The sequence below is a fragment of the Fundulus heteroclitus genome, chromosome 17 (genome assembly GCF_011125445.2).
Source record: "Fundulus heteroclitus isolate FHET01 chromosome 17, MU-UCD_Fhet_4.1, whole genome shotgun sequence".
Lineage (NCBI taxonomy): Eukaryota > Metazoa > Chordata > Actinopteri > Cyprinodontiformes > Fundulidae > Fundulus > Fundulus heteroclitus.
The window spans coordinates 25,503,909-25,527,140 of record NC_046377.1 but is presented as its reverse complement, the minus strand read 5'-3'; the positions used below and the strand labels follow the sequence as shown (position 1 = coordinate 25,527,140).

Here is a 23,232-nt window from a genome sequence, read left to right as displayed (position 1 = left end):
AGCCGCTGGAGTCCTCCTAGATCATAGTTCTAAAGCACCATGGTCATCATCTGAGGTCAGCATAAGCAGAACCCCAGCAGGTTGAGTTCAGGTCTGAGGAGAAAGTCCACCGTCATGAGTTTAGTCTAGTTTATTTAAGTCTAACAGAAAAATATCATGTATAGACTAGAACGGCCTAGTCAAAGTCCAGACATGAATCCAACTGAGAATCTGTAGATGCAAACTGATCTTCTCAGACGTTCTCCATCCAATCTGAGCTGGAGATGTTTTACAGCAATGGAGCAGATGTTCAGGCTGTAGATGAACCCTAGCAGAGCTGCAGCAGGTGGTTCTACAAGGTTCTGACCCGGGAGAGGGACAATACACATGCATGCCACACTTTTCAGATTTTTAGTGAATCATTTTCCTTCCCTTCACGGTTCAGCTCTGCTTCTGTCATGAGAAGCCAATAAAAGCGCAGAAGTTTGTGGAAAGGTTCTCAGGGTGTGAATACTTTAGAGGCTGAAGGTGACGGAGAGCTCCTGAAGCCCCAAGAGTTAAACGAGAGGAAAAGTTGAGTGTTTGTGACGGTCCAGACCCGGTTCTGGAGGGGCAGAACCAAGGTAGAACTTAGACCAGCACCAGAAGGTCCTGGCCAATCAGAGTTGAGTTCGCCTGCAGGCTGATGGTCAGAGACCAGTAATGCTCCACTAACTTCCTGTCCGTGTGGAACCAGGACCCCGAGGGAAAACCCAAGAAGGCCAACATCCGGGACAACAGGGACGGGACCTACACCGTGTCCTACGTCCCCGACATCACCGGCCGCTACACCATCACCATCAAGTACGGCGGAGACGAGATCCCGTACTCGCCCTACAGAATCCACGCCGTGCCCACCGGGGACGCCAGCAAGTGCCTGGTCACAGGTTAGGCTCCGCCCACCCGTCCTCAGGGAGCCAATCATTCCATTCAGCCCCACTGACTGTCTTCTTTCCTTGCAGTCTCCATCGGAGGACACGGACTGGGTGAGTCCCCGGACCTTCTGTTCAGTCAGAGCTGCTGCTGTTTCCCTGAGATGTTCCTCAGGTGTTCCTCAGGTGTCCCCATACTGAGCATGCATGAAGCCACAGTGGAGAGGAAAACTCCCCTTTAACAGGGAGGAGAACCTCCAGCAGAACCAGAACCAGGCTCAGTGTGAACGCTCATCTGCCTCCACCCACTGGGGCTTAGAGAAGACAGAGCAGAGACACAGAAAGCTCAGAAGCTCACACTGACCCAGGAGTACTTTCTATGTTAGAGAAGACAGAGCAGAGACACAGAAAGCTCAGAAGCTCACATTGACCCAGGAGTACTTTCTATGTTAGAGAAGACAGAGCAGAGACACAGAAAGCACAGAAGCTCACATTGACCCAGGAGTACTTTCTATGTTAGAGAAGACAGAGCAGAGACACAGAAAGCACAGAAGCTCACATTGACCCAGGAGTACTTTCTATGTTAGAGAAGACAGAGCAGAGACACAGAAAGCTCAGAAGCTCACATTGACCCAGGAGTACTTTCTATGTTAGAGAAGACAGAGCAGAGACACAGAAAGCACAGAAGCTCACATTGACCCAGGAGTACTTTCTATGTTAGAGAAGACAGAGCAGAGACACAGAAAGCACAGAAGCTCACATTGACCCAGGAGTACTTCCTATGTTAGAGAAGACAGAGCAGAGACACAGAAAGCTCAGAAGCTCACATTGACCCAGGAGTACTTTCTATGTTAGAGGGTGATGGCAGACTGGCTCCATGGGCGGCGGTGTCAGCAGATAAACTCTGATCCAGGTTTCAGGTCCAGACTCTGAGAGACAGAACCAGCTGGATCATCTAGAAGATGAAGATGGGACAGCAGCAGCTCAGATGATTTTACTGATATGAAGCTCTGAGCTTCAGCGTAGAGAACCGGTACCTACCCTGACATGCCGCTCTCCTCCTCAGGCTCAGGGCTCGGCCCGACTATCCAGATCGGAGAGGAGACGGTCATCACGGTGGACGCAAAGGCTGCTGGGAAAGGTAAAGTCACCTGTAAGGTGTCGACGCCGGACGGGGCGGAGCTGGACGTGGACGTGGTGGAAAACGCGGACGGAACGTTTGATATCTACTACACGGCTCCAGAACCCGGCCAGTACATCATCACGATCCGGTTTGGAGGGGAGCACATCCCCAACAGCCCCTTCCGTGTGGTGGTGAGCAGCCTCTGGGGGTCCGGGTGGGTCTCGGTTCAGACTGGAGCTGTAGCTCCGTACCTTCCTGCTATCACCTGTTAACGTCATGCAGACTCTCAGTCGCTGATAAAAAGAATACGTTGCTCTGCTAAGATCGAAGGCTCATGATCAGAACCAGAATGTGTTTAAAGTGGACCAGCTGGAGTGTTTCTGGCTCATTTAGGGCTTTGCCTCCAGACCAGGTGGGTTGTTGCTCACAGCTAACTGTCTGTTTGCTCTAACTGCTGCATCTTGTTCTCGCCAGGCGAGTGAAACCGTCCCAATAATCGAGGAACCGTGTGACAAAGTTCAGTGTCAGCAGCCCTACTCGCCCTACGCGGGCTTCTCCCCTCCCTGGGTATCGGCTCTCTGTCCTCCCTGCTGCTGCAGGCCCTCTCTGTGTCACTGACACCACATGGTCAATAACAACCCAGATTTCCTCACCCGTCATCTGCTGCATGCTAACCTGCTGTGGCTGGAATAACGTCTCTGTCTTAACCCGTCTTCATCGTTTCTGTCCTGGTCCTGCTGGATGAGGCCCACGCTGCTTAACGCTGCTGTCAACCAGCTCTGTGACTCGCTCAGCTGCTCATCCTCCTCCTTCCTGCTTCTGGACTCCCAGAGCTCCCAGTAAGTTGTCCTGACCCCCCCTCTGCTCCGGCTTAGGCAACAGACGACCCGATCGGCGCTGCAGACGGGATGGAGCCGCTGCTGCGTCCCTTCAGTCTGGTTATTCCCTTCACCGTGCAGAAAGGAGAGATCACAGGTAGGCCTGCAGAGAAAACGCTCGTTTAGCACCAGCAGGACCTTCAGGCAAGTCCTGGTCCAGCCTGAAGCTCGTTTTCTCCACTAAGACCTCTTCCATCATGTGCTGACGGAGAAACTAAGTGTTCAGATGTTCTGCACCAGAACATCTGAACACTTTTAATTGTATTTGGATCATTTGAAAGCAAAGCTCCTGAGAGGAGGTGTGACTCCACAGCAGATACTAGATGAATGCTGAGACTCCAGAGGAGCCAAACCTTCAGCATCTGGTCCAGATCACAGCTTTGATTAGAACAATTAGACAAAGAGTTCAACAACATCTGGACATAAACTTCTAGTTTAATCCCCTGGAAATAAGCACTGGTACACGTGTTCCTAAACTTTAATGATATGTTCATTAAATAACCCCCCCCCCTCCACATTTACTGTCTCTGATCCAAAGTGACTTCACTTTATTTAAACTTAAGCGCCGTTCTGTTTCCTGAAGGTGAAGTGCGAATGCCGTCGGGTCGCACGGCTCGACCCAACATCACGGACAACAAGGACGGGACGGTGACGGTGAAATACTCGCCGACGGAGCGCGGCCTGCATGAGATGGACATCAGGTGTGATGGAAACCACATCCCAGGTAACTGCTGCATGACCGCAGCTCACCATCTATTCCACTCTATTTAGTCATTTTCTACCGCAAATTCTGTACAGCATTCAAGTTTTATCCAAAAGCTGCTGGTTACACCGGGCATCAGACCCTGGATAAAACTCAGCGGGCTTTTATTTTGTAATATTTAACCGCTGCAGGAGCCCACGCCTGGCGCTTATAGAAGAGATCATCTGTTAATGTAACTCCAGGATCTTTTTCCCAATATAATGCTGGAAAGGGAGGGAGATTGTAGACCTGGCATAGTTTAGATCTCTTTAATTGAGTTGTTTCCTCGGGTATATCTATTACAAAATGCTGCAGATGGCAATGGCAGAAAAAATGTGTGTGCGGGATATTAAACTGCTCCATGAGTGTTGTAAACTATCCCATCAATGAAAAGGTGTTTAACTTGATTTCTTTTCCAGATTTTGAAAGCAGAATCAGACATAGAAGGTGGGAACGTGTGACTTGAAGCAATAGGAGTTTTGATTGACGTAGAATGCAGCCCAGATCTTTTCCTACACTGCACCCAGATTCTCAGAGTTAGGATTCATTGGCCATTAGCACAAGATCATCAGCAAACATGATGACTTCAGGAATCTAACGCTTTTCTGACCGGAGTCCAACTAGTTAGAACTAGACCTAGTTAGCTATTGTCTTCAGCCTGTCTGAGATTGGGTTCAAGGTCCAGAACCGAAACCTCTTCTCCATAACAATTGTTCAGGGACATCCTTAGGAGATCGCTGTGATCCAAAGGTTTCTGGAGCTACTTCACCAACTTCCAAGGAGTTTGAAGGAGCCAAAGATCTGAGGAGGCAATAAACGTCAGCAACACTTGAATTCCTTGGAGGTTCATTGACAGACCAACGTGTTTCTGCTTGTGGACTTCATCAGGTTGTCGAAACGCGTTGGTCTGTCAATGAACTTCCAAGGACTTCAAGTGTTGCAGACGGTCTCACCTTATTGGATGATCCCCCTAACCCAGGGGTCAGGGGATGAAACCAGGTCCTTCTTACCGTCAGCTCCCACCATGTGCGTTTCAGGAAGTCCTCTCCAGTTCTATGTGGACGCCATCAACAGTGGTCATGTGACTGCGTACGGCGCCGGCCTGAGCCACGGCACAGTGAACAGACCCGCCACCTTCACCATCGTCACCAAAGACGCCGGAGAAGGTGAGGGTCAGTCTGGACCAGGCAGCGACCTGACTGATCTAAATCTCACTTCTACGTTATAATCTAAGAAATGTGAAGCAGACGAGGGACGAGTCTCATGGTCCTTCCTGTCTCTCTGCAGGAGGCTTGTCTCTGGCTGTTGAAGGTCCATCCAAAGCCGAGATCAGCTGCATAGACAACAAAGATGGGACATGCACGGTGTCCTACCTGCCCACCGCACCTGGAGACTACAGCATCATCGTCAAATTTGACGACCAGAACATCCCCGGCAGCCCGTTTATGGCAAAGATCACAGGTACGGCAACTCCAGAGGGACATCTTTGGTTTGCTTTAGTAGCTGCAGCAATTCAAAAGATTTTTCCAGTTTGAACCAATCAGACGTGGTTTATTTTCAGAATTAAGTCAACAGTTGATTGCTTGTCACCAAGATAAAAATCCGTTGTAATCCACATGAGATCAAATGCTGCTGAGGTGCTTAGCAGCTTTCAGCAGCATTTAAAGGCTCAGCTGTGTACTGCTGGCTGTTCTAAGGCAATAAAACGACCTTCAGCTACTGGAGTACAAACCTAAAGCTTCCCAACTAGAACTGAGTTTCATGGTCAAGAGCTCCACAGCGACAGCTTCCACTGTCTGACTGTTGCTCCATCCACGCGTGATGAAGCATCATGAAGTGGAGCTGGTGGAGATGAAGATCTGGAGGCTGGATGGTTCTCTCTGCTGGACCAGAACCTTGCAGACCTCCACCTCTGCTCTGAGAATGAACTGAACTGTCATTTGTTCTCTGACGTTTCTTCTCCAGGAGATGACTCCATGAGGACATCACAGCTCAACGTCGGCACTTCATCAGACGTTTCCCTAAAGATCACAGAGACGGACCTGAGCAGCCTGGTGGCGACCATCAGAGCCCCATCGGGTCACGAGGAGCCGTGTCTCCTGAAGAGGCTCCCCAACAGACACATCGGTACGTTGTGACTCGCTCTGCTTCTCCGGGTCTCAGCTCTGCTCCTGCTTTAGGAGAAACATCAGCGCTATTTTTAAACAGGATCCAAACGCTGAAAAAACTCTGCATATGTCTCTGTTGCTGTCTCCAAACCAAACCCCACGTAGATGTGGTCTGGGACAGAAACATTCTGATGTATTATGATGGTCTGTCGTTGATCCAGGGATCTCCTTCACACCAAAGGAAGTGGGTGAACATGTAGTGAGCGTGAAGAAAAGCGGCAAACATGTGACCAACAGTCCGTTTAAGATCATGGTGGGTCAGTCTGAGATCGGAGATGCCAGCAGGGTGAAGGTTTACGGTCAGGGGCTGGTGGAGGGACACACCTTCGAGGTTGCTGAGTTCATCGTGGACACCAGGAACGCAGGTGAGGATCCAAACTACCTGCTCAGAGTCACGGTTGGGCTTCCAGTCCTGAGTTTGTTCTGCGTTTGGAAGGTTACGGAGGTCTGGGTCTCTCCATCGAGGGTCCCAGTAAAGTGGACATCAACTGTGAGGATGTGGAGGACGGCACGTGTAAGGTTACCTACTGCCCTACAGAACCTGGAAACTACATCATCAACATCAAGTTCGCTGACCAACATGTTCCAGGTACGACCCGAGGGTTAGCTCAGCACGCTGGCTAGCACGCTGGCTAGCACGCCGGCTAGCACGCCGGCTAGCACGCCGGCTAGCACGCCGGCTAGCACGCCGGCTAGCACGCTGGCTAGCACGCTGGCTAGCATGGAGGGGAAAGTGGGTCAGGCGTGGGAACCTGAAGGGGAATTTCACATCTGTAAAGCATGAGTGATACGGCCTGGTCTGACTGAACTGGGATGAAGGGTGGAGGTGGCTGGAGTCCAGAGTCCAGAGCCCAGAGTCCAGCCAATAAGAGACAGAGGATAAGAACAGCCATACAACACAAATACAGTCATCAAAGGTTATTATTATTATTATTATTATTATTATTGTGGTCTGAAAAGGATGCAGGAGGAGTCATTCTCTGATCATAGTGAGTCAGGATGTGCATTCATACACACATACCCCCCCCCCATCACAACACCAGCAGGTTTATAGTGAGGATGCGTGACGGGTCCTTCCTGAAACCTTCTGACTGGCTCTCTGGACGCCGTCTGGCTCCAGACTCCAGGTTCTATCAGGCGGTTCTATCAGGCGGTTCTATCGGGCGGTTCTTCAGACGTGCTGAACGGTCCAGATGGCGGTCCTAAAGGAGGCGCAGAGTGGGATGATCCTCTTTATGTTTGCAAACAGGAAGTCCGTTCACCGTTAAAATATTCGGAGAAGGCCGGATGAAGGAGAGCATCACCAGGAGGCGGCAGGCCCCCTCCATCGCCACAGTGGGCAGCACCTGTGACCTCAACCTGAAAATACCAGGTAGGAGCTGCCTCCTCTGCTCCTCTCCCTCCTGCTTCCTGCTTCCTCACCTTCATCTCTTTCCTCCTAACCCTCTCCTCATCTTCCCCACCTGCCTGCTTCTCCTTCTGGCTGTAGGAAACTGGTTTCAGATGGTTTCCGCTCAGGAACGTCTGACCCGGACGTTCACCCGCAGCAGCCACACCTACACCCGCACCGAACGCACCGAGATCAGCAAAACCCGAGCCGGAGAGACCAAGCGGGAAGTGCGGGTGGAGGAGAGCACGGAGGTGGGAGGAGATCCCTTCAGAGACGTGTTTGGAGACTTTCTGGGACGAGAGAGTCTGAGCGGCTTCAGCGGGATGCCGGCGGGAAGCCGACCGCCGCTGCAGGACGGTGTGTCTGTGGATCTTCTTCCTGCTGCTGCTGCTTTGGCTCACACCTTCTCTCTGCTGTCAGAAAGCTCTTCTGTTCCTGCCTGCCATCTGTGGGGGCTACGCTGTAGTACGCACTTTGAACAGATGGGGGCAATCCAAAAAAAAGTAAAAAACAAAGCAACTGGTCTTGTTTTCTGTAGTTGAAGATGTTTCGCTTCCTCTTCCGGAAAAGTAACGTGGAGTTACTCCACATTACTCCAGACTTTTTGAATTGAGAAAGCTTCCGGGAGAGGAAGCGAAACATCTTCAACTACGGAAAACAAGACCAGTTGCTTTGTTTTTTACTTTTTTTGGAATGACCATGACCTGATGACTGAGAATCTTCACCAGCAGATGGGGGCAGTGTTTTACTCCTGTTCCAAGGTAGAAACATGGGAACCTGTGCGTAAAGCTGGTAATATTTAACCTGACCCTAGCCATATGTATGTAGCTCCGCCTAGCTTCACTCACATCCATCTGGGACATCGCTCATAGAGAGTGATTTCTTCAACCAATTTTATGGTCTGGCCAATCAGAACGCAGGGCTGGAGTTTCATAGATGTAGTGGAGAAGCGACCGTGAGACTGTTTTGATAGCAATGGCGGCTCGTCGAGGAAGCAAGCGTTAGCATTGATGCTGCTATTTCTTCCGTGTTGTCCAATCTACCTAATATTGTTTCATTAAAAGAACATCAGAGAACGCCTCTGAAGGCTTTTGTTGGTGGAAACCATGTTTTCACCCTTCTCCCGACCGGATTTGGCAAGTTTTGTTTTCCGGGGCGCGTCCCTGGAGCGGTTAGCCGCTAACGGTTAACCGTTAGCGCGAACCATGTTAGGAGGCCTTTAGTCCTCAACGCGGTCGGCCCGGGATCGACTCCGACCCGCGGCGCTTTGCCGCCTGTCTTCCCCCCCCCCCCCTTCCTGTCAGCTCACTGTCAATAAAACGCGTGCCACTAGAGCCGCAAACACATTATTGTTCTGTGTCGCTATCATCAGCGTCACGGTTAGCTTCAGTGTGAGTGGTTGAAATAGCACGTCGATAAAGATGACAGACAAGTGGCTTATCCAATCATATGCAAGGATTTTTGATAAGGCCCAGCCTTCAATAAAGGCCATTCCTATGGCGGTGTCCCAGATGTATGTGAGTGAAGCTAGGCAGAGAGACATACGTCTGGCGAGAGTCAGGTTAGGTAATATTTGGTTCTGTTAGTGAATTAGACAAATATCACCTTATCTAAACCTGGCTAAGAGTAGTTGTTATTTTACCAGCTCTGCTCACTGCATTTACCTTTTCTACATTTAGTTTTACTATTTTTTCTTCTGCATGAAAGGAATAAAGTAGAGTGATGCAACATATATTTAAAGTGTAAAAGCAAAGAATCAAGCATTGACCCCTGAGGAACTCCGTTACCACCGATGGACAGAGGAGCAGAAGAACAACCCTAACCCTAATTAAGGATCCAGAAACCTGGATTCTGCTGAATTGGCTCCAGCAGCGGGTTCCTCTCGGTTCTCCCGTTATACTGAAACCATCTTCTCCCTTCTCCGCCCTCTTGCTTCCCTCAGGTGAGGCGGGCAACCAGGAGATGACGGCTCAGGTGACGAGTCCCGGAGGGAAGACCGAGGACGCAGAGATCATCAAAGGGGAGGACAGCACCTACAGCGTGCGCTTCGTCCCTCAGGAGATGGGCCCTCACATTGTCAACGTGAAATACCGGGGCCAGCATGTCCCTGGGAGCCCCTTCCAGTTCACCGTGGGGCCCCTGGGGGAGGGAGGGGCCCACAAGGTGCGAGCGGGAGGAACGGGACTGGACCGAGGAGTGGCCGGGCTGCCGGGTAGGCGGGACACATCTCTGGTCCTTTATTTGAACAGGTCCCTAAGGTGTCCCAGAATACCCAGGTTACTGTATTCTGGTGGTTCAGAGATTTCCAGGAAACCCAAACTAGACAAGCTGGAATAAAGCAGCACAGCAACACTATGCCCTGCTGACATCTGGTGTTTCTCTGCAGCTGAGTTCAGCATCTGGACCAGAGAAGCTGGAGCTGGAGGTCTGTCCATCGCTGTGGAAGGACCCAGCAAAGCTGAGATCACCTTTGAAGACCGGAAGGACGGCTCCTGTGGCGTCTCCTACGTGGTGCAGGAGCCTGGTAAGATCCCACCCTGCCTTCAGGTCAGATGGACTGCAGCTGTGTCACTCCACCTGCTGCATGTGGCTTCAGTCAGATCGCTGTTTTCAGAGCACACCTGTAGGAACGGCTCAGCACACCTGTCAGGAACTTCACTCTGAGGACAGTTCTGTTTGAATCCTGCAGGTGATTACGAGGTTTCCATCAAGTTTAATGATGAGCACATCCCAGACTCTCCCTTCACTGTGCCCGTTGCCAGCCTGTCGGACGACGCCCGCCACCTCACCATCACCAGCCTGCAGGTGAGAGCGTCAGCGCCCAAGTCACGCGCTCCGTCTGCGCCGACTGCAGTAACACGTTGCTGCGTGCCTCGTCATGCAGGAGGTGGCGCTGAAGGTGGGTCAGGAGGCCTCCTTCGCCGTGCAGCTGAATGGAGCCAGGGGCCTCATCGACGCCAAGATCCACACACCGTCAGGGGCCACGGAGGAATGCTACATCACCGAGCTGGACAGCGGTAAGAGTCCAGAGTCCGGTCTGGAAGGCTGCTGCCAGTGATGTAGTCAAGTCACTATGCCTCGAGTCCGAGTCCAGGTTCAAGTCACCAGTGTTCAAGTCCGAGTCAAGTCCAAGTCATTAAAAAAAAAATCCGAGTCGAGTCCGAGTCGAGTCACTATTGATCCAAGTTCGTTGTAGGAACATGCCGTGACGTGTGATGTATGACATGAAGCAGTAACAGTCCATTGCACTAATAATGCGTTCTGCGAGCGAGCTATTTTTAGAACGTGACGTCATATCACGTACAGGTAGTGCAAATATGCGTTTTCCTCCACTCTTTCGCTGTAGTTACCCTGGTTTTACTCAGTAAAACGACTGCTTTTTCCAAGTCTAAGACGTCTCCTAACCACGGTTTTTAAACATTGTTGTTATGGAACGTGCAACAGCGACTCGAGGTACGCTGATAGGCCGCATATGAAGGATGTTAAAGCCGCAAGCGGCGTCGATCGGCCCTCGCAGCCAAGCGCGCTCCGGCCTATTGGCCACCGCCGCGGTGCCGGCCGGTGGGCGGGCCGTCCCCCACCGCAGATGCTGTCACGCATTTTCCTCGTCCGTCCACCAGGCGATTCCCACAAACGCGTTCGGCAGCGTTCCCCCATGACTCACAACAAATCTGGTGTGGATCGGTCGATGCAGCGAGGAGATACAGCCGTTGGATAATGATAATGCATTTGGCCACCGGACCGGACTAAATTGTTCGGCGGGTCGGACAATTTATACAGATTCCTGGACGGTGACTACAAACAGAAAAAAAAAACGGCCGATGACGCCATGAACGCCGAGCAGGAGAAAAACAACGACTTACCGTTCTATCAACTCGGCCCGTTTTCCAGTCTTTCTAAGCCCTCGACACTCAATCCATGGTTTGAGCTGAACGTTGGTATGTTGTTCCACAGTTCTACCAGTAAAATGGGCGCCTGGACATCCTCTTGTGAAAGTTTAACATCTGTAAAGTCGGTCATATCGTTGTATCTGTTGCATGTGTAATGGCTGGTTGCTACGTGCGCTCTCACACTGTTTGCCCTTCCTTAGCGGCAAGGGGCGTTGCTCATGAGATGGTGACGTCACGTGTGCGGTACGACATTTAGATATTAAAATCATACATCAAATAATATTCTAATGACATATTAAAATTATAGCCTAATGATATAAAAAAAAGTCGAGTCTTTTTCTCAATCTCCGAGTCAGAATGATCTGAATGTAGGAGTCCGAGTCCAAGTTCGAGTCATCAGTGCTCAAGTCCAAGTCAAGTCACGAGTCTCTAAATTTAGCTAATGACTCGGACTCGAGTTCTACAACACTGGCTGCTGCTCAGGAGAACCTACAGATGTTTCTACATGAAGACTGCGTTGATGGTGCAGGCGTTAGGCTCTGTAAATGAATCGGTTCTTTTTATTTTCTGATGTATGGTTGTGGATTTGAACCATTGAACCAGAGCAGAAACATCTGAGCCCCTCGTGTTTCCCTTTGTCTGCCTCCTGGTTGGGAGCAGCAGCCATTGGTCAAAGCCGAGCATCCTGGGAGGGCTACACAATCCCTGGTTCAAATCCCTCAGACTGGCACTCTGGGTCCCCAGAGAAGACCCTTGGAGACCCAGAGTGCTCCCTGAGGGCCACAGTAGGGCCCCACTGCTCCCTGAGGGGTGGGTTGGATGATCGTCTGTGGTAAACTGAGCAGCTCCAGAATAACATCTAGTGATCTGTGTGCCAGCAGATCAGCACGCCATCAGGTTCATCCCCAAGGAGAACGGCGTCCACTCCATAGACGTGCGCTTCAACGGCAGCCATGTCCCTGGCAGTCCCTTCAAGATCCGAGTGGGAGAACCAGGGCAGGTGGGAGATCCAGGGCTCGTCTCTGCCTTTGGACCAGGACTGGAAGGAGGAAGCACAGGTCCAGACTGAATGATTCTGCTTCAGGTCCTCTGCTCTAAGCAGAAGATGATCTAAAGGTCCATGTGTCTTCTTCTTCAGGTGTAGCATCAGAATTCATGGTCAACACCTGTAATGCCGGGGCAGGAGCTCTGTCTGTGACCATCGATGGACCATCGAAGGTCAAGATGGACTGTCAGGAATGTCCTGAGGGCTACAAAGTCTCTTACACCCCCATGGCTCCAGGGAGCTACCTGATCTCCATTAAATATGGAGGACCGCAGCACATCGTTGGCAGCCCCTTCAAGGCCAAAGTGTCAGGTGGGTCCGTGGTCAGAAGCTGGTTCAGTGTTTTCTGGAGTTTTCCTTCAGAGGAAAACCCAGGAGGAGCTTTGGCCCCCTGCTGGTCCCAGGACAGCGCAGGGGGCCAAAGCTCCTCCAGGGTCTCATCTCAAACTAAAAACAAGAGCATGATCTTCTCCTGGGTTACAACGTTACCAGCAGGAACCAGGATCTGGTAGATCCCCACAGGAAAAAGCAGAAACCACCAAACCTGGTCATAGTCAATAGGTCTGAATTTAACCAGAAATCTCCAGAACCTCCAGGTGGACATCAGCTGTCAGTCTGGGATCAGAGTGGTCCTCTGGTCCTCGTTCTAGAAGCTCTCCTCCACCATCTTCAGCCTCACCAGGCATGAAGATGGACCTTCTGCTTTGGGTCCTTTCAGCAACAGAACCTCCTCCAGAAGACCAGCCCTGCTAGCTAAACCTAGACCAGGGCTAAAGCTAGACCAGGACTAAAGCTAAACCAGGGCTAAACCTAGACCAGGACTAATGCAAGACCAGGGCTAAAGCTAAACCAGGGCTAAAGCTAGACCAGGACTAAAGCTAGACCAGGGCTAAAGCTAAACCAGGACTAAAGCTAGACCAGGACTAAACCAAGACCAGGACTAAAGCTAAACCAGGACTAAAGCTAAACCAGGACTAAAGCAAGACCAGGACTAAAGCTAAACCAGGACTAAAGCTAGACCAGGACTAAACCAAGACCAGGACTAAAGCTAAACCAGGACTAAAGCTAAACCAGGACTAAACCTAGACCAGGACTAAACCTAGACCAGAGCTAAAGCTAAACCAGGACTAAACCTAGACCAGGACTAAACCAAGACCAGGACTAAAGCTAAACCAGGACTAAAGCTAGACCAGGACTAAACCAAGACCAGGACTAAAGCTAAACCAGGACTAAACCTAGACCAGGACTAAACCTAGACCAGAGCTAAAGCTAAACCAGGACTAAACCAAGACCAGGACTAAAGCTAAACCAGGACTAAAGCTAGACCACGACTAAACCAAGACCAGGACTAAAGCTAAACCAGGACTAAACCTAGACCAGGACTAAACCAAGACCAGGACTAAAGCTAAACCAGGACTAAAGCTAGACCAGGACTAAACCAAGACCAGGACTAAAGCTAAACCAGGACTAAACCTAGACCAGGACTAAACCTAGACCAGAGCTAAAGCTAAACCAGGACTAAACCAAGACCAGGACTAAAGCTAAACCAGGACTAAAGCTAGACCAGGACTAAACCAAGACCAGGACTAAAGCTAAACCAGGACTAAAGCTAAACCAGGGCTAAACCTAGACCAGGACTAAACCAAGACCAGGACTAAACCAAGACCAGGACTAAAGCTAAACCAGGACTAAACCAAGACCAGGACTAAAGCTAAACCAGGACTAAAGCTAAACCAGGACTAAAGCTAAACCAGGACTAAACCTAGACCAGGACTAAACCTAGACCAGGACTAAAGCTAAACCTAGACCAGGCCTGAACCTAGATCAAGGATAAACCTGAATATCTAAACTGGATGGACACATGTTATCCCACAGGGACCTAATCTGCAGCCCTGTGGTACATCATGTTTGAAAGGAGCATCAGAGCCTGAGAACGGACCCAGCTTCACAGATTCTGTTGGATACGACTTAAACCTTTGGTGGAGCCTTTAATGGCTCCTGGGTCTGTTGTGTCAAAAGCAGCAGTAAGATCAAGAATATTTAAAGCGGCTGAATCGCCAGAATCAGCAGATAAAAGTAGATTGTCTCTTCTAGAACTCATCAGAGTAGGAGCAGAAGTCAATCTTACTGACAGTGATGAGTAAAGATCAAGTTCTCCTGCTGTTCAGCGATCTCCCTCATCACAGACAAAGATGGACTCAGAACTTTGTCAGCCATTGGTTCCAGAACCTCTTTTATGGGGAACCTGGAAAGAGGATTTCTTTAGCTCTAGAACGTGTGAAAACATGGTAGAACCAGAGACCGGAGTGAAAGTGGAAATGTGATGGGACCCATCCACAGGAGGGGTCCCATCACATTCGGTGGTTTCCTTCTAGACTGGAGGTTTTTCCCACCATCAGACCTGATTCAGTTCTTCTGTGGTGGGACATCTACCATCCTGAGGGAGAGAGCATCATTTTCTTATCTTCCTGCAGGACCTCGCCTGTCAGGAGGTCACAATCTCCACGAGACGTCGTCCGTTCTTGTGGAAACCGTCACCAAGACGTCAGCGATGGGCGGGGCCTTCGCTTCCTTCCCCAAATTCTCCTCAGACGGCAGTAAGGTCATCTCCCGCGGCGCCGGCCTGTCTAAAGCTTTCATCGGTCAGAAGAACACGTTCACAGTGGACTGCAGCAAAGCAGGTGAGAAAGGCGTGAAGGAGAAGGTGAGATGTTTCCTGGAAGTCTCTGATGGGCTTTGTGTTCGGCAGGAACCAACATGTTGATGGTGGGCGTCCACGGGCCCAAGACGCCCTGTGAGGAGGTCTACGTCAAACACATGGGCAACAGGATGTACAGCGTGACGTACACGGTGAAGGAGCAGGGCAGCTACATCCTCATCGTGAAGTGGGGCGACGAGAACATACCAGGAAGTCCGTTCCACGTCACCGTCCCGTAAAAGACTGCTTCATCTTCACGCGGGGACTCCTCATCCTCATCCTCCACCATGCACTGAAGACTTTTCCACTCAGAGGAGGAAACATTTCTCATGTCTGTCCTTCTGTGTTCTGCTGACCTTCTGCTCTGCAGCAAATGCTACTTCATCCTCAACCTTTTCATCAGCGAAGGATGTGCTCTGATCCTGAAGACCTCCACCTAAACTGTCAGAAGAGCTGCTGAAGACGTGATCCAGGATGTGAGATGTTTCTGCACAGTCTTTGGTCTTTCTCTCCCTGACCAGGTCCATCTCTGCAGAGGTGGACCTGGTCAGGCTTTTCTTTTGTCTCATCAAAGCAGATCCAACAGAAAAAAGCTCCATCTGACCTGGTTCTCCTGCAGATGAAGCTGAACAGAACTTCAGCGCTGTGCGTCTGCATGTAGAACGTTTCTGGTTCTAGATGGGCTACATGCCAGCGCTGGGTTTGGTTGGAGGTCTTGAGGTGCAGATCCTCAGAAATCAGCACGTCTGAGGAAACATGGAGCAGATTTTAGAGCTCTTGAACCAGAAAATGTGAATTTGTTCCTGAGAACCATCTGTGCTCCAGTTCCATCCTGATCTTACATCAGCCAGAGAAAACTAGATCTTCTGTCCGTGTTCATGAACTTCAGTGAACCCAGAAGTTCTCCATGACTTCTCATGCTCCTTGCAGCTGAAACAAGTTCTTCATCTCTAAGGCTCGGCCTCATCCCTCATCCAGGAGGAGCTCAGAGAGGAACTTCTACTCTTCCCAATCAAAAAGGGTCAGCTCTCTTTTAGGAGGAGATCCAGATCCAGATCCCTCTGGAGATACAATCAATCCTTTCTGGTCTTAGAACACGTTCTGATCCTCCAGATGAAGCTGGAGACTGACTCAGAGGGAGAGGCTTGTCTAGGTTTTCCTCCAGAACCTGTTAGGTCTGAGAGAAGATGGTGGACGGACGGGTGGAGCAAGACGATGAGTCCTTCAGTGAGAGGCACCATCAGTGAAGATTTCCTCTGTAAACATCACTTCCTTAGCTTAACCTCTAAAACCTTCAGTGGACCTGAGAGTGAAGGAGCAGCTGAAGAAGAATCCAGGAGAGGATTCTCATCTCATGGAGGCTGCATCACCTCAGCGTCTTCATCTCCAAAGCTGATACGGGAAGGAAACCTCCTCCAGGAACTAGCCTGGTTCCTCCTTCAGGAACTAAACCGGTTCCTACTTCAGGAACTAGCCTGGTTATTATTTCAGGAACTAGTCTGGTTCCTCTTTCAGGAACTAAACTGGTTCCTCCTCCAGGAACTAGCCTGGTTCCTCTTTCAGGAATTAGTCTGGTTCCTCCTCCAGGAACTAGCCTGGTTCCTCTTTCAGGAACTAGCCTGGTTCCTATTTCAGGAACAAAACTGGTTCCTCCTTCAGGAACTAGCCTGGTTCCTCCTCCAGGAACTAGCCTGGTTTCTCTTTCAAGAACTAAACCGGTTCCTCCTTCAGGAACTAAACCGGTTCCTCCTTCAGGAACTAGCCTGGTTCCTCCTTCAGGAACTAGCCTGGTTCCTCTTTTAGGAACTAAACCGGTTCCTCCTTCAGGAACTAAACTGGTTCCTCCTTTAGGAACTAAACCGGTTCCTCCTTCAGGAACTAAACCGGTTCCTCCTTCAGGAACTAAACCGGTTTCTCCTTCAGGAACTAAACTGGTTCCTCCTTTAGGAACTAAACCGGTTCCTCCTTCAGGAACTAAACTGGTTCCTCCTTCAGAAACTAAACCGGTTCCTCCTTCAGGAACTAGCCTGGTTCCTACTTCAGGAACTAGTCTGGTTCCTCTTTCAGGAACTAAACTAGTTCCTACTTCAGGAACTAGTCTGGTTCCTCTTTCAGGAACTAAACCGGTTCCTCCTCCAGGAACTAGCCTGGTTTCTCTTTCAGGAACTAGACAGGTTCCTCGTTCAGGAACTAGCCTGGTTCCTCCTTCAGGAACTAGCCTGGTTCCTCCTTCAGGAACTAGACAGGTTCCTTCTTCAGGAACTAGCCTGGTTCCTTCTTCAGGAACTAAACCGGTTCCTACTTCAGGAACTAGCCTGGTTCCTCTTTCAGGAACTAAACTGGTTCCTCTTTCAGTAACTAAACTGGTTCCTCCTTCAGGAACTAGCCTGGTTCCTCCTTCAGGAACTAGACAGGTTCCTTCTTCAGGAACTAGACAGGTTCCTCGTTCAGGAACTAGCCTGGTTCTTCTTTCAGGAACTAGCCTGGTTCCTCCTTCAGGAACTAGCCTGGTTCCTCCTTCAGGAACTAGACAGGTTCCTCGTTCAGGAACTAGCCTGGTTCTTCTTTCAGGAACTAGCCTGGTTCCTCCTTCAGGGACTAAACCGGTTCCTCCTTCAGGAACTAGCCTGGTTCCTCCTCCAGGAACTAGCCTGGTTCCTCCTTCAGGAACTAAACCGGTTCCTACTTCAGGAACTAGTCTGGTTCTTCTTTCAGGAACTAGCCTGGTTCCTCTTTCAGGAACTACACTGGTTCTTCTTTCAGGAACTAGTCTGGTTCCTCTTTCAGGAACTACACTGGTTCTTCTTTCAGGAACTAGCCTGGTTCCTCTTTCAGGAACTAGCCTGGTTCCTCCTTCAGGAACTAGCCTGGTTTCCCTTTCAGGAACTAAACCGGTTCCTCCTTCATGAACTAGCCTGGTTCCTCCTTCAGGAACTAGCCTGGTTCCTCCTTCAAGAACTAGCCTGGTTCCTTCTTCAGGAACTAAACCGGTTCCTCCTTCAGGAACTAGCCTGGTTCCTCCATCAGGAACTAGCCTGGTTCTTCCATCAGGAACTAGCCTGGTTCCTCCATCAGGAACTAAACCGGTTCCTCCTTCAGGAACTAAACCGGTTCCTCCTTCAGGAACTAAACCGGTTCCTCCTTCATGAACTAAACCGGTTCCTCCTTCAGGAACTAAACCGGTTCCTCAGGAACTAGCCTGGTTCCTCCACAGAAAGCTGTTTGGTCACAGTTAAGTCCCCAGAGGCCTGAGTTCTCCCAGGATCTTTCCAGGTTCCTTACATGAGCTTGTTCAGATAGTGACCGTTTAAAGACCCTCCTGCAACGTGACCTGGAGGTTCTTGTCTTTGAAGGTTCCTCAGCCGTGACAGATACCAGTTTGGGTTCTGTGGAACCGGAGGATAAAGCTCACCTCTAAACCACTTCATGGATCGCTCAGGATCTTTACGCTTGGTTCCACGGGTCGTCTGGGTTTTACTGAAGAGCTCATCGTGTTTGAGTTCTGCTGCAGGAAGCTAGCCGAGCTTTGACCTTTTATTTATTCTCTCTTGGATTTAGTCAGAACCGGCGCCACCGGGCCCGATCCGTGATCCAGTCACAGTTTGTCCTGTAATGTGATGAAAGCGGAGGATTTCTGAGGATGTTGCAGAAACACAATATTAAAATGACATTTTGTAGTTTTGTATGTATCCAAGTGAAAGAGTGAAACTTTGGCAACATTGTGCAGGCATAATAAAACCGTCTTTGCAACTTGCCGTCCGCTCTGCTCCTTCACAACCTGGAAAGTCTTCTTCTGCATGTCCTTCTAGGTCCTTCTAGGTCCTCCTAGGTCCTTCTGGAGCAACAGATGAAGACCTCTGGTGCCTCCGTCACTCTGCAGCAAACTGCTCTGACGCGCAGGAGGTGCTGGTGAAAGCTGCTGCCACCAGTGCAGAGCTTGCTCAGCCCCGGCAGCAGCTGAAGAGTTTGGGATAAAAAGCCTCTCCTGTCCAACGGGACAATGGAGGATGTTCTCTGATGGATCCTCCTGGTGGTTCAGAACATCTTGAGAACATCTGAAAGTTTCTTAGTGCCAGGAGGGAAGCCGTCTAAGCCCACGGTTCAGTCCAGCAGCCAAACAAGTCCGGGTCGTCAACCTGGGCCAGAACCAGCAGCCCGACAACGAGCTGAGCTGGGTCAGAACCTCCAACAGAGACCCGGCTTGTTCTGAGGGGGGAAGCTCCATTTTGGACCAATATGGTCCTGTTTCCTGTTTGTAGCAGTGGTTCTAAAGCTGAAGGTGGGCCCAAACCTGGTTTCTTTCCTTCCTCCACTTTGAGGACAGATTAGAGATTAGCAACTTTTAGGTCTTAACGAGTTTTTCAATCTTTGTATCTTCTTATCGGTTAGCTTTTATGAGTCTGCTGTGAATAGATTTGCAGCAACTTAAATTCCTGACTATGTTCATCATTGTTTTTTGTTTTTTATGGTCTTTATCTTTGGTTGAGGCGTCGGCGTCTTTTACTCTCCATAAATCCTGAGAACTTCCTGATTGTGGCTGAATAAAAGCAAGAAAACGTCCATTTTACAGATTATTGGGCTGATTATGAAATGAATGTAAATTAATTGATCCACATGTGGAGGAACTTCTCCCTCATCTGACCCAGAACCCTAAGGAGAACGTTCATCTCCCAGGAACCGGGGTTCTGGAGGGATAACCAACGGGCTCAACCAGAACCTCCCGGATCAGAACCAGCAGCCTGGGGCCCAATAAGCCCGTCATGTTGGACCCGACCGGGAGGGGGCAGCAGAGACGAACCGCGCTGTGTTTGGACAGAACAGCTGATCGGTTCGGCTGGTTCTGGGGGGAATCAGAACCCCACTGACCCAGTTCGTTTTGCGGGGAAGCTGGAGCTGTTCTTAATAAAGACCAAGGCGGCAAAATGTATTATTATTATTATTATTATTATTATTATTATTATTATTATTATTATTATTATTATTATTATTATTTATTTATTTATTATTATGGATATCTATGGTTCCGTCCTTTAGTGGAGACATGTTCCGCTCTATAATATAGAGTAGACCCCGCATCGAACGCTTTCGCCTATGGGCGCTGACGAGATTTAGGGGCGCCATCTTGGAGCGGTCGACAGCTCAGCTCAGTGTAATGTGTTGAGCAGCCGAGAATCAATTTTAATCAACTATAACTCGCTGAATATTGAACTAATTGTAACGTTTTTGGGTTTTTTTGCTGAAAACTTAAAAACTATAGCTATTATAGCAAATGGTTCGGTGCACTTAAATATTCTTAGTGGGGTTAAATGTAATAGAATATTACTGAAACCATGCAAGGCCGCTATAATCATAGTAAACATGTGAAATCCATATTCTCCTGCTCTGACATTCAGAAGAGGGTCAGGAAATTTAATTCAGTATTGTGTGGTTAGTTAAATCTTTAATTGCAAGTTATTGAACAAGGTACCCCCCCCCCCCCCCCCCCCCCCCCCACAAGGGATAGACATGTTAGAAAATGGACGGATGGTATTGGATGATAAAAACCCTGAAAATGAGCAATAAGCAGTTCCTCTTACTTATAGCGATTGAAACTAAATACAGACTGTTTTATGAGTGATTTAACTGAAATTGTGTTTAAACAGGTAAATTCTTACCCCTTTCAGATATGAGCATGCATTAACATTTATAGCTAATCCATGCAACTGCAGACTAAACTGATTGCATTATTGATAATTTGTCCTATAACTAAAGTTGAAGCAGTAAAACGATCTCATCTATCTTGCACGTTGCTTATTAAGTGTTTATTAAGGTCAGTTTTGTCAGATTTCCTCTACGTTCACTATAAGAGGGACCGTGTACTGCGAATGGTGGATGCCAAAGGAGAAGCTTGGAGCTTTAGGTTTTGTAAAGGTCTGTAAGGAAGAATAAAAAACGTATTAGGAAGTTAAGGATTTTTAGCTCTTCCTAGAACATAAAGTGTTGCTTACCTCCGGATAGCTCGGTCCTGGGCCCGGCGTCTGTGTGCCTTTGTCTGGAGGGAAATGACGACCTGTCATAGTCCACTGAGGGGGTTTTGGCTTAGAGATATACGGGTTTGCAGCATTATAGGCAGCTGGGCCTGGAGTCTGCAAGGAATGCAAGAAAACAACAGTAAATCCAGGTTTTTAGATTAGTTTTAGAGACAGTTGGTTTTATTTTTACCTTTGTTATATCCTCCAAAAAGGATCCCTTCACAGTGCGCCCAGTGATGGTGAAGGAGGGAGCTGAAGAGGTTGTTATCCCCTTTGTGCCAAGTAATGGGGGTAACTTGTAAGATGCTGGACCTAAAAGGGGAAGAGACAACTTTCTCCTATTTTAAAATTTAAATGATGGTCTGACACAAACACAGAAAAAAATCTATACAAATTGAGTTCAGTTCTAAATTAAGCTCAAATTTAAGTTTTCTCAGAGCAGATGTGGTGCAGATGTGAATTGAAAATCCTTCCTCACCTGGAGTTTGGTTCTTAGTAAGTTCTTTGGGTCTGCTGGAGAGAGTGTATGCGGGGGGCGATTTGAAGGTGGACAGTTTTGAAAAATCTGGGGAGTACTGGCCTAACATACCAAAGAAAATGATTAACAGAAAGTACTAAATCACAACCACATGTGTTGTTTTGGTTTGCAACGGGCCCAACAGACCTGGTCCAGGAGTGCAGAATGGTGCGAGTGGATTTAGACGGCCACGGACGGAAAATGCCAGCGTGCCATCTCTGCCGTATCGGGTGTAGTTGGGTGGGAGCTTATAAATTGGTCCAGGGGAACAGTCGGTGTTCGCCACTTTACGCCGTGACGTAATGGAGAACGCTGGCGCTTTGGGTTTAGTTGGGTCATGACGAATTGCACCTTAAATTGTGAGAAAAAAGGGAAACAAAGCAAGTAACAAGATCCAATAGAGGTTTAACTCCTAAACTACTAAATTCATAACTGCAGTGGGATGTTGTTGTACATTTTAGTCTCACCTGTTAGCCCAGGTAACATGTATACAGGCCCAGGGCTCCCATACTGAGCAGCTATGGGCCCTTTTGGCTTGTGGGGCCTCCAGGTCCCAACCCAAGGCTCATTTTTCTGCATTGTTTTGAGGGACATATAACTGCCTATAAAGAAACAATTGAGTACATTTAAAAAATAACATTTCTGATCTAACATGATGAATCCAGAGATGCTTGACAACAAATCTTTTAAAAATCAGCTTTGAAAAACAATCCCTTGTCTCAACATATTCTTTGAGTCATCACTTGCTTTTGGTTTATCTGAAAAGCACAATATAAGCAATTATAATAAGATTTATTTTTTGTCTCACAAATTAAAAAAATAGGTGCTATAGAGGTTGAACCTGTTGCATATTTTAATTCAATTCAAAAATAATCATCCCAAAGAGATTAAAGCTGCTGTGAAAGTGTCGCCACTAGCAACCAAGCAGAAGAGCAAAGTTTGAATTATAACAGTTCTGCTTAACATGAGCAGCAACCAGCTGGACATTCACAATATGCAAAGAAAAAAGAACAATGCATGAAAGAGGACAAACATTTTATTATGAGGACAGGAAGGACTTGACTAAAAAGATATGATTTAAAAAACATTCTCACATGAAAACAATAACTTCTTAAGTATGGTTTACTGTTCTTAAATTTTAAAATGTCTCTTCCTTTTTATTGCAAGTGAAACCACTGCTTCTGAAAAACATGTAACATATGTCTAATGCATCTACATTTTCCGTTACTCTCCCAAATATGTGCACACTTAAAGTTTACTTTCGAAACTAAACTAAATTGAACAGGTCTCTTTTAAAGCACTTTGCATTGTCTCTGTACTGAATTGTGCTATACAAATAAATTTGCCTTGCCTTTAAAAAGAGATGCCTTGTCTCCATGAAATTCACCTGCATAAATAAATCTAAAATGAATGATTTACCTTAAAAGGTTTCAGGTTCAGCTCCTTATGACCTCTTCTGCCTTTGGTTGTTGGAATTCTGAATCTGCAACTGCCTTAAAATGAGAATTTTGAAATTGTTGACAATGCCTCCATGACAACAGTGCCATGGTAATGGTTTTATATATATTATATATATATATATATATATATATATAGATATATATATATATATATATATATATATATATATATATATATATATATATATATATATATATATGTGTGTGTGTGTGTGTGTGTGTGTGTGTGTGTGTGTGTGTGTGTGTGTTCTGCCAACCTTAATTAATTACTCTATATATTTTTCTTTACAAGTGTATATAGAAGCTCCATCTATATCTTTCTATCTGAATACTTCAGACATAGATATAGGAAACATAGACGTTCACTACTGTCTGCCTCATACAATATGACGTCGACGTGCAAACCTGCGTCCGATGAGG

The 23,232-nt window shown here is 48.2% G+C and overlaps 2 protein-coding genes across 8 annotated transcripts in view; one reads left to right on the top strand and one right to left on the bottom strand.

Annotated features, from left to right (window-relative positions):
* Positions 1-15,673, top strand: part of LOC105936108 (filamin-C) — a 43,245-nt gene extending 27,572 nt beyond the window's left edge. For 4 of the 7 annotated variants that reach the window (XM_021323687.2, XM_021323685.2, XM_021323681.2 and 1 more), the window contains 21 exons: positions 716-905; positions 981-1,004; positions 1,957-2,204; positions 2,488-2,580; positions 2,889-2,988; positions 3,475-3,615; positions 4,671-4,799; positions 4,921-5,094; positions 5,599-5,760; positions 5,963-6,166; positions 6,238-6,390; positions 7,051-7,173; positions 7,291-7,548; positions 9,134-9,403; positions 9,578-9,715; positions 9,881-9,996; positions 10,076-10,208; positions 11,960-12,139; positions 12,220-12,438; positions 14,601-14,807; positions 14,876-15,673. In XM_021323687.2, coding sequence (XP_021179362.2) covers positions 716-905; positions 981-1,004; positions 1,957-2,204; positions 2,488-2,580; positions 2,889-2,988; positions 3,475-3,615; positions 4,671-4,799; positions 4,921-5,094; positions 5,599-5,760; positions 5,963-6,166; positions 6,238-6,390; positions 7,051-7,173; positions 7,291-7,548; positions 9,134-9,403; positions 9,578-9,715; positions 9,881-9,996; positions 10,076-10,208; positions 11,960-12,139; positions 12,220-12,438; positions 14,601-14,807; positions 14,876-15,063 — 3,450 coding nt within the window. In that variant the 3' untranslated portion in view covers positions 15,064-15,673. The remainder of the gene's footprint in view (positions 1-715; positions 906-980; positions 1,005-1,956; positions 2,205-2,487; positions 2,581-2,888; positions 2,989-3,474; positions 3,616-4,670; positions 4,800-4,920; positions 5,095-5,598; positions 5,761-5,962; positions 6,167-6,237; positions 6,391-7,050; positions 7,174-7,290; positions 7,549-9,133; positions 9,404-9,577; positions 9,716-9,880; positions 9,997-10,075; positions 10,209-11,959; positions 12,140-12,219; positions 12,439-14,600; positions 14,808-14,875) is intronic. The other 3 variants (XM_021323682.2, XM_012876760.3, XM_021323686.2) reach the window with 1 other exon arrangement.
* A 4,935-nt stretch (positions 15,674-20,608) lies between these two features.
* On the bottom strand, positions 20,609-22,885 carry LOC110369412 (outer dense fiber protein 3-B-like). Its single transcript, XM_036149129.1, has 7 exons — positions 22,772-22,885; positions 21,820-21,954; positions 21,500-21,703; positions 21,314-21,415; positions 21,026-21,147; positions 20,812-20,949; positions 20,609-20,736 (listed from the first exon to the last, which is right to left on the bottom strand). The coding sequence occupies exons 2-7, from the start codon at positions 21,944-21,946 to the stop codon at positions 20,644-20,646; spliced, it is 786 nt and encodes a 261-aa protein (XP_036005022.1). The 5' UTR covers positions 21,947-21,954; positions 22,772-22,885; the 3' UTR covers positions 20,609-20,643.
* Between the last annotated feature and the right edge of the window lie 347 nt (positions 22,886-23,232).

Coding starts and splice junctions, on each gene's coding strand:
- LOC110369412 (XM_036149129.1), bottom strand. CDS start 21,946: ATGTCCCTCAAAACAATGCAGAAAAATGAGCCTTGGGTTGGGACCTGG. Junction 21,704..21,819: donor CATGTTACCTGGGCTAACAG/GTGAGACTAAAA, acceptor TCACAATTTAAG/GTGCAATTCGTCATGACCCA. Junction 21,148..21,313: donor TACTAAGAACCAAACTCCAG/GTGAGGAAGGAT, acceptor TTCCCCTTTTAG/GTCCAGCATCTTACAAGTTA.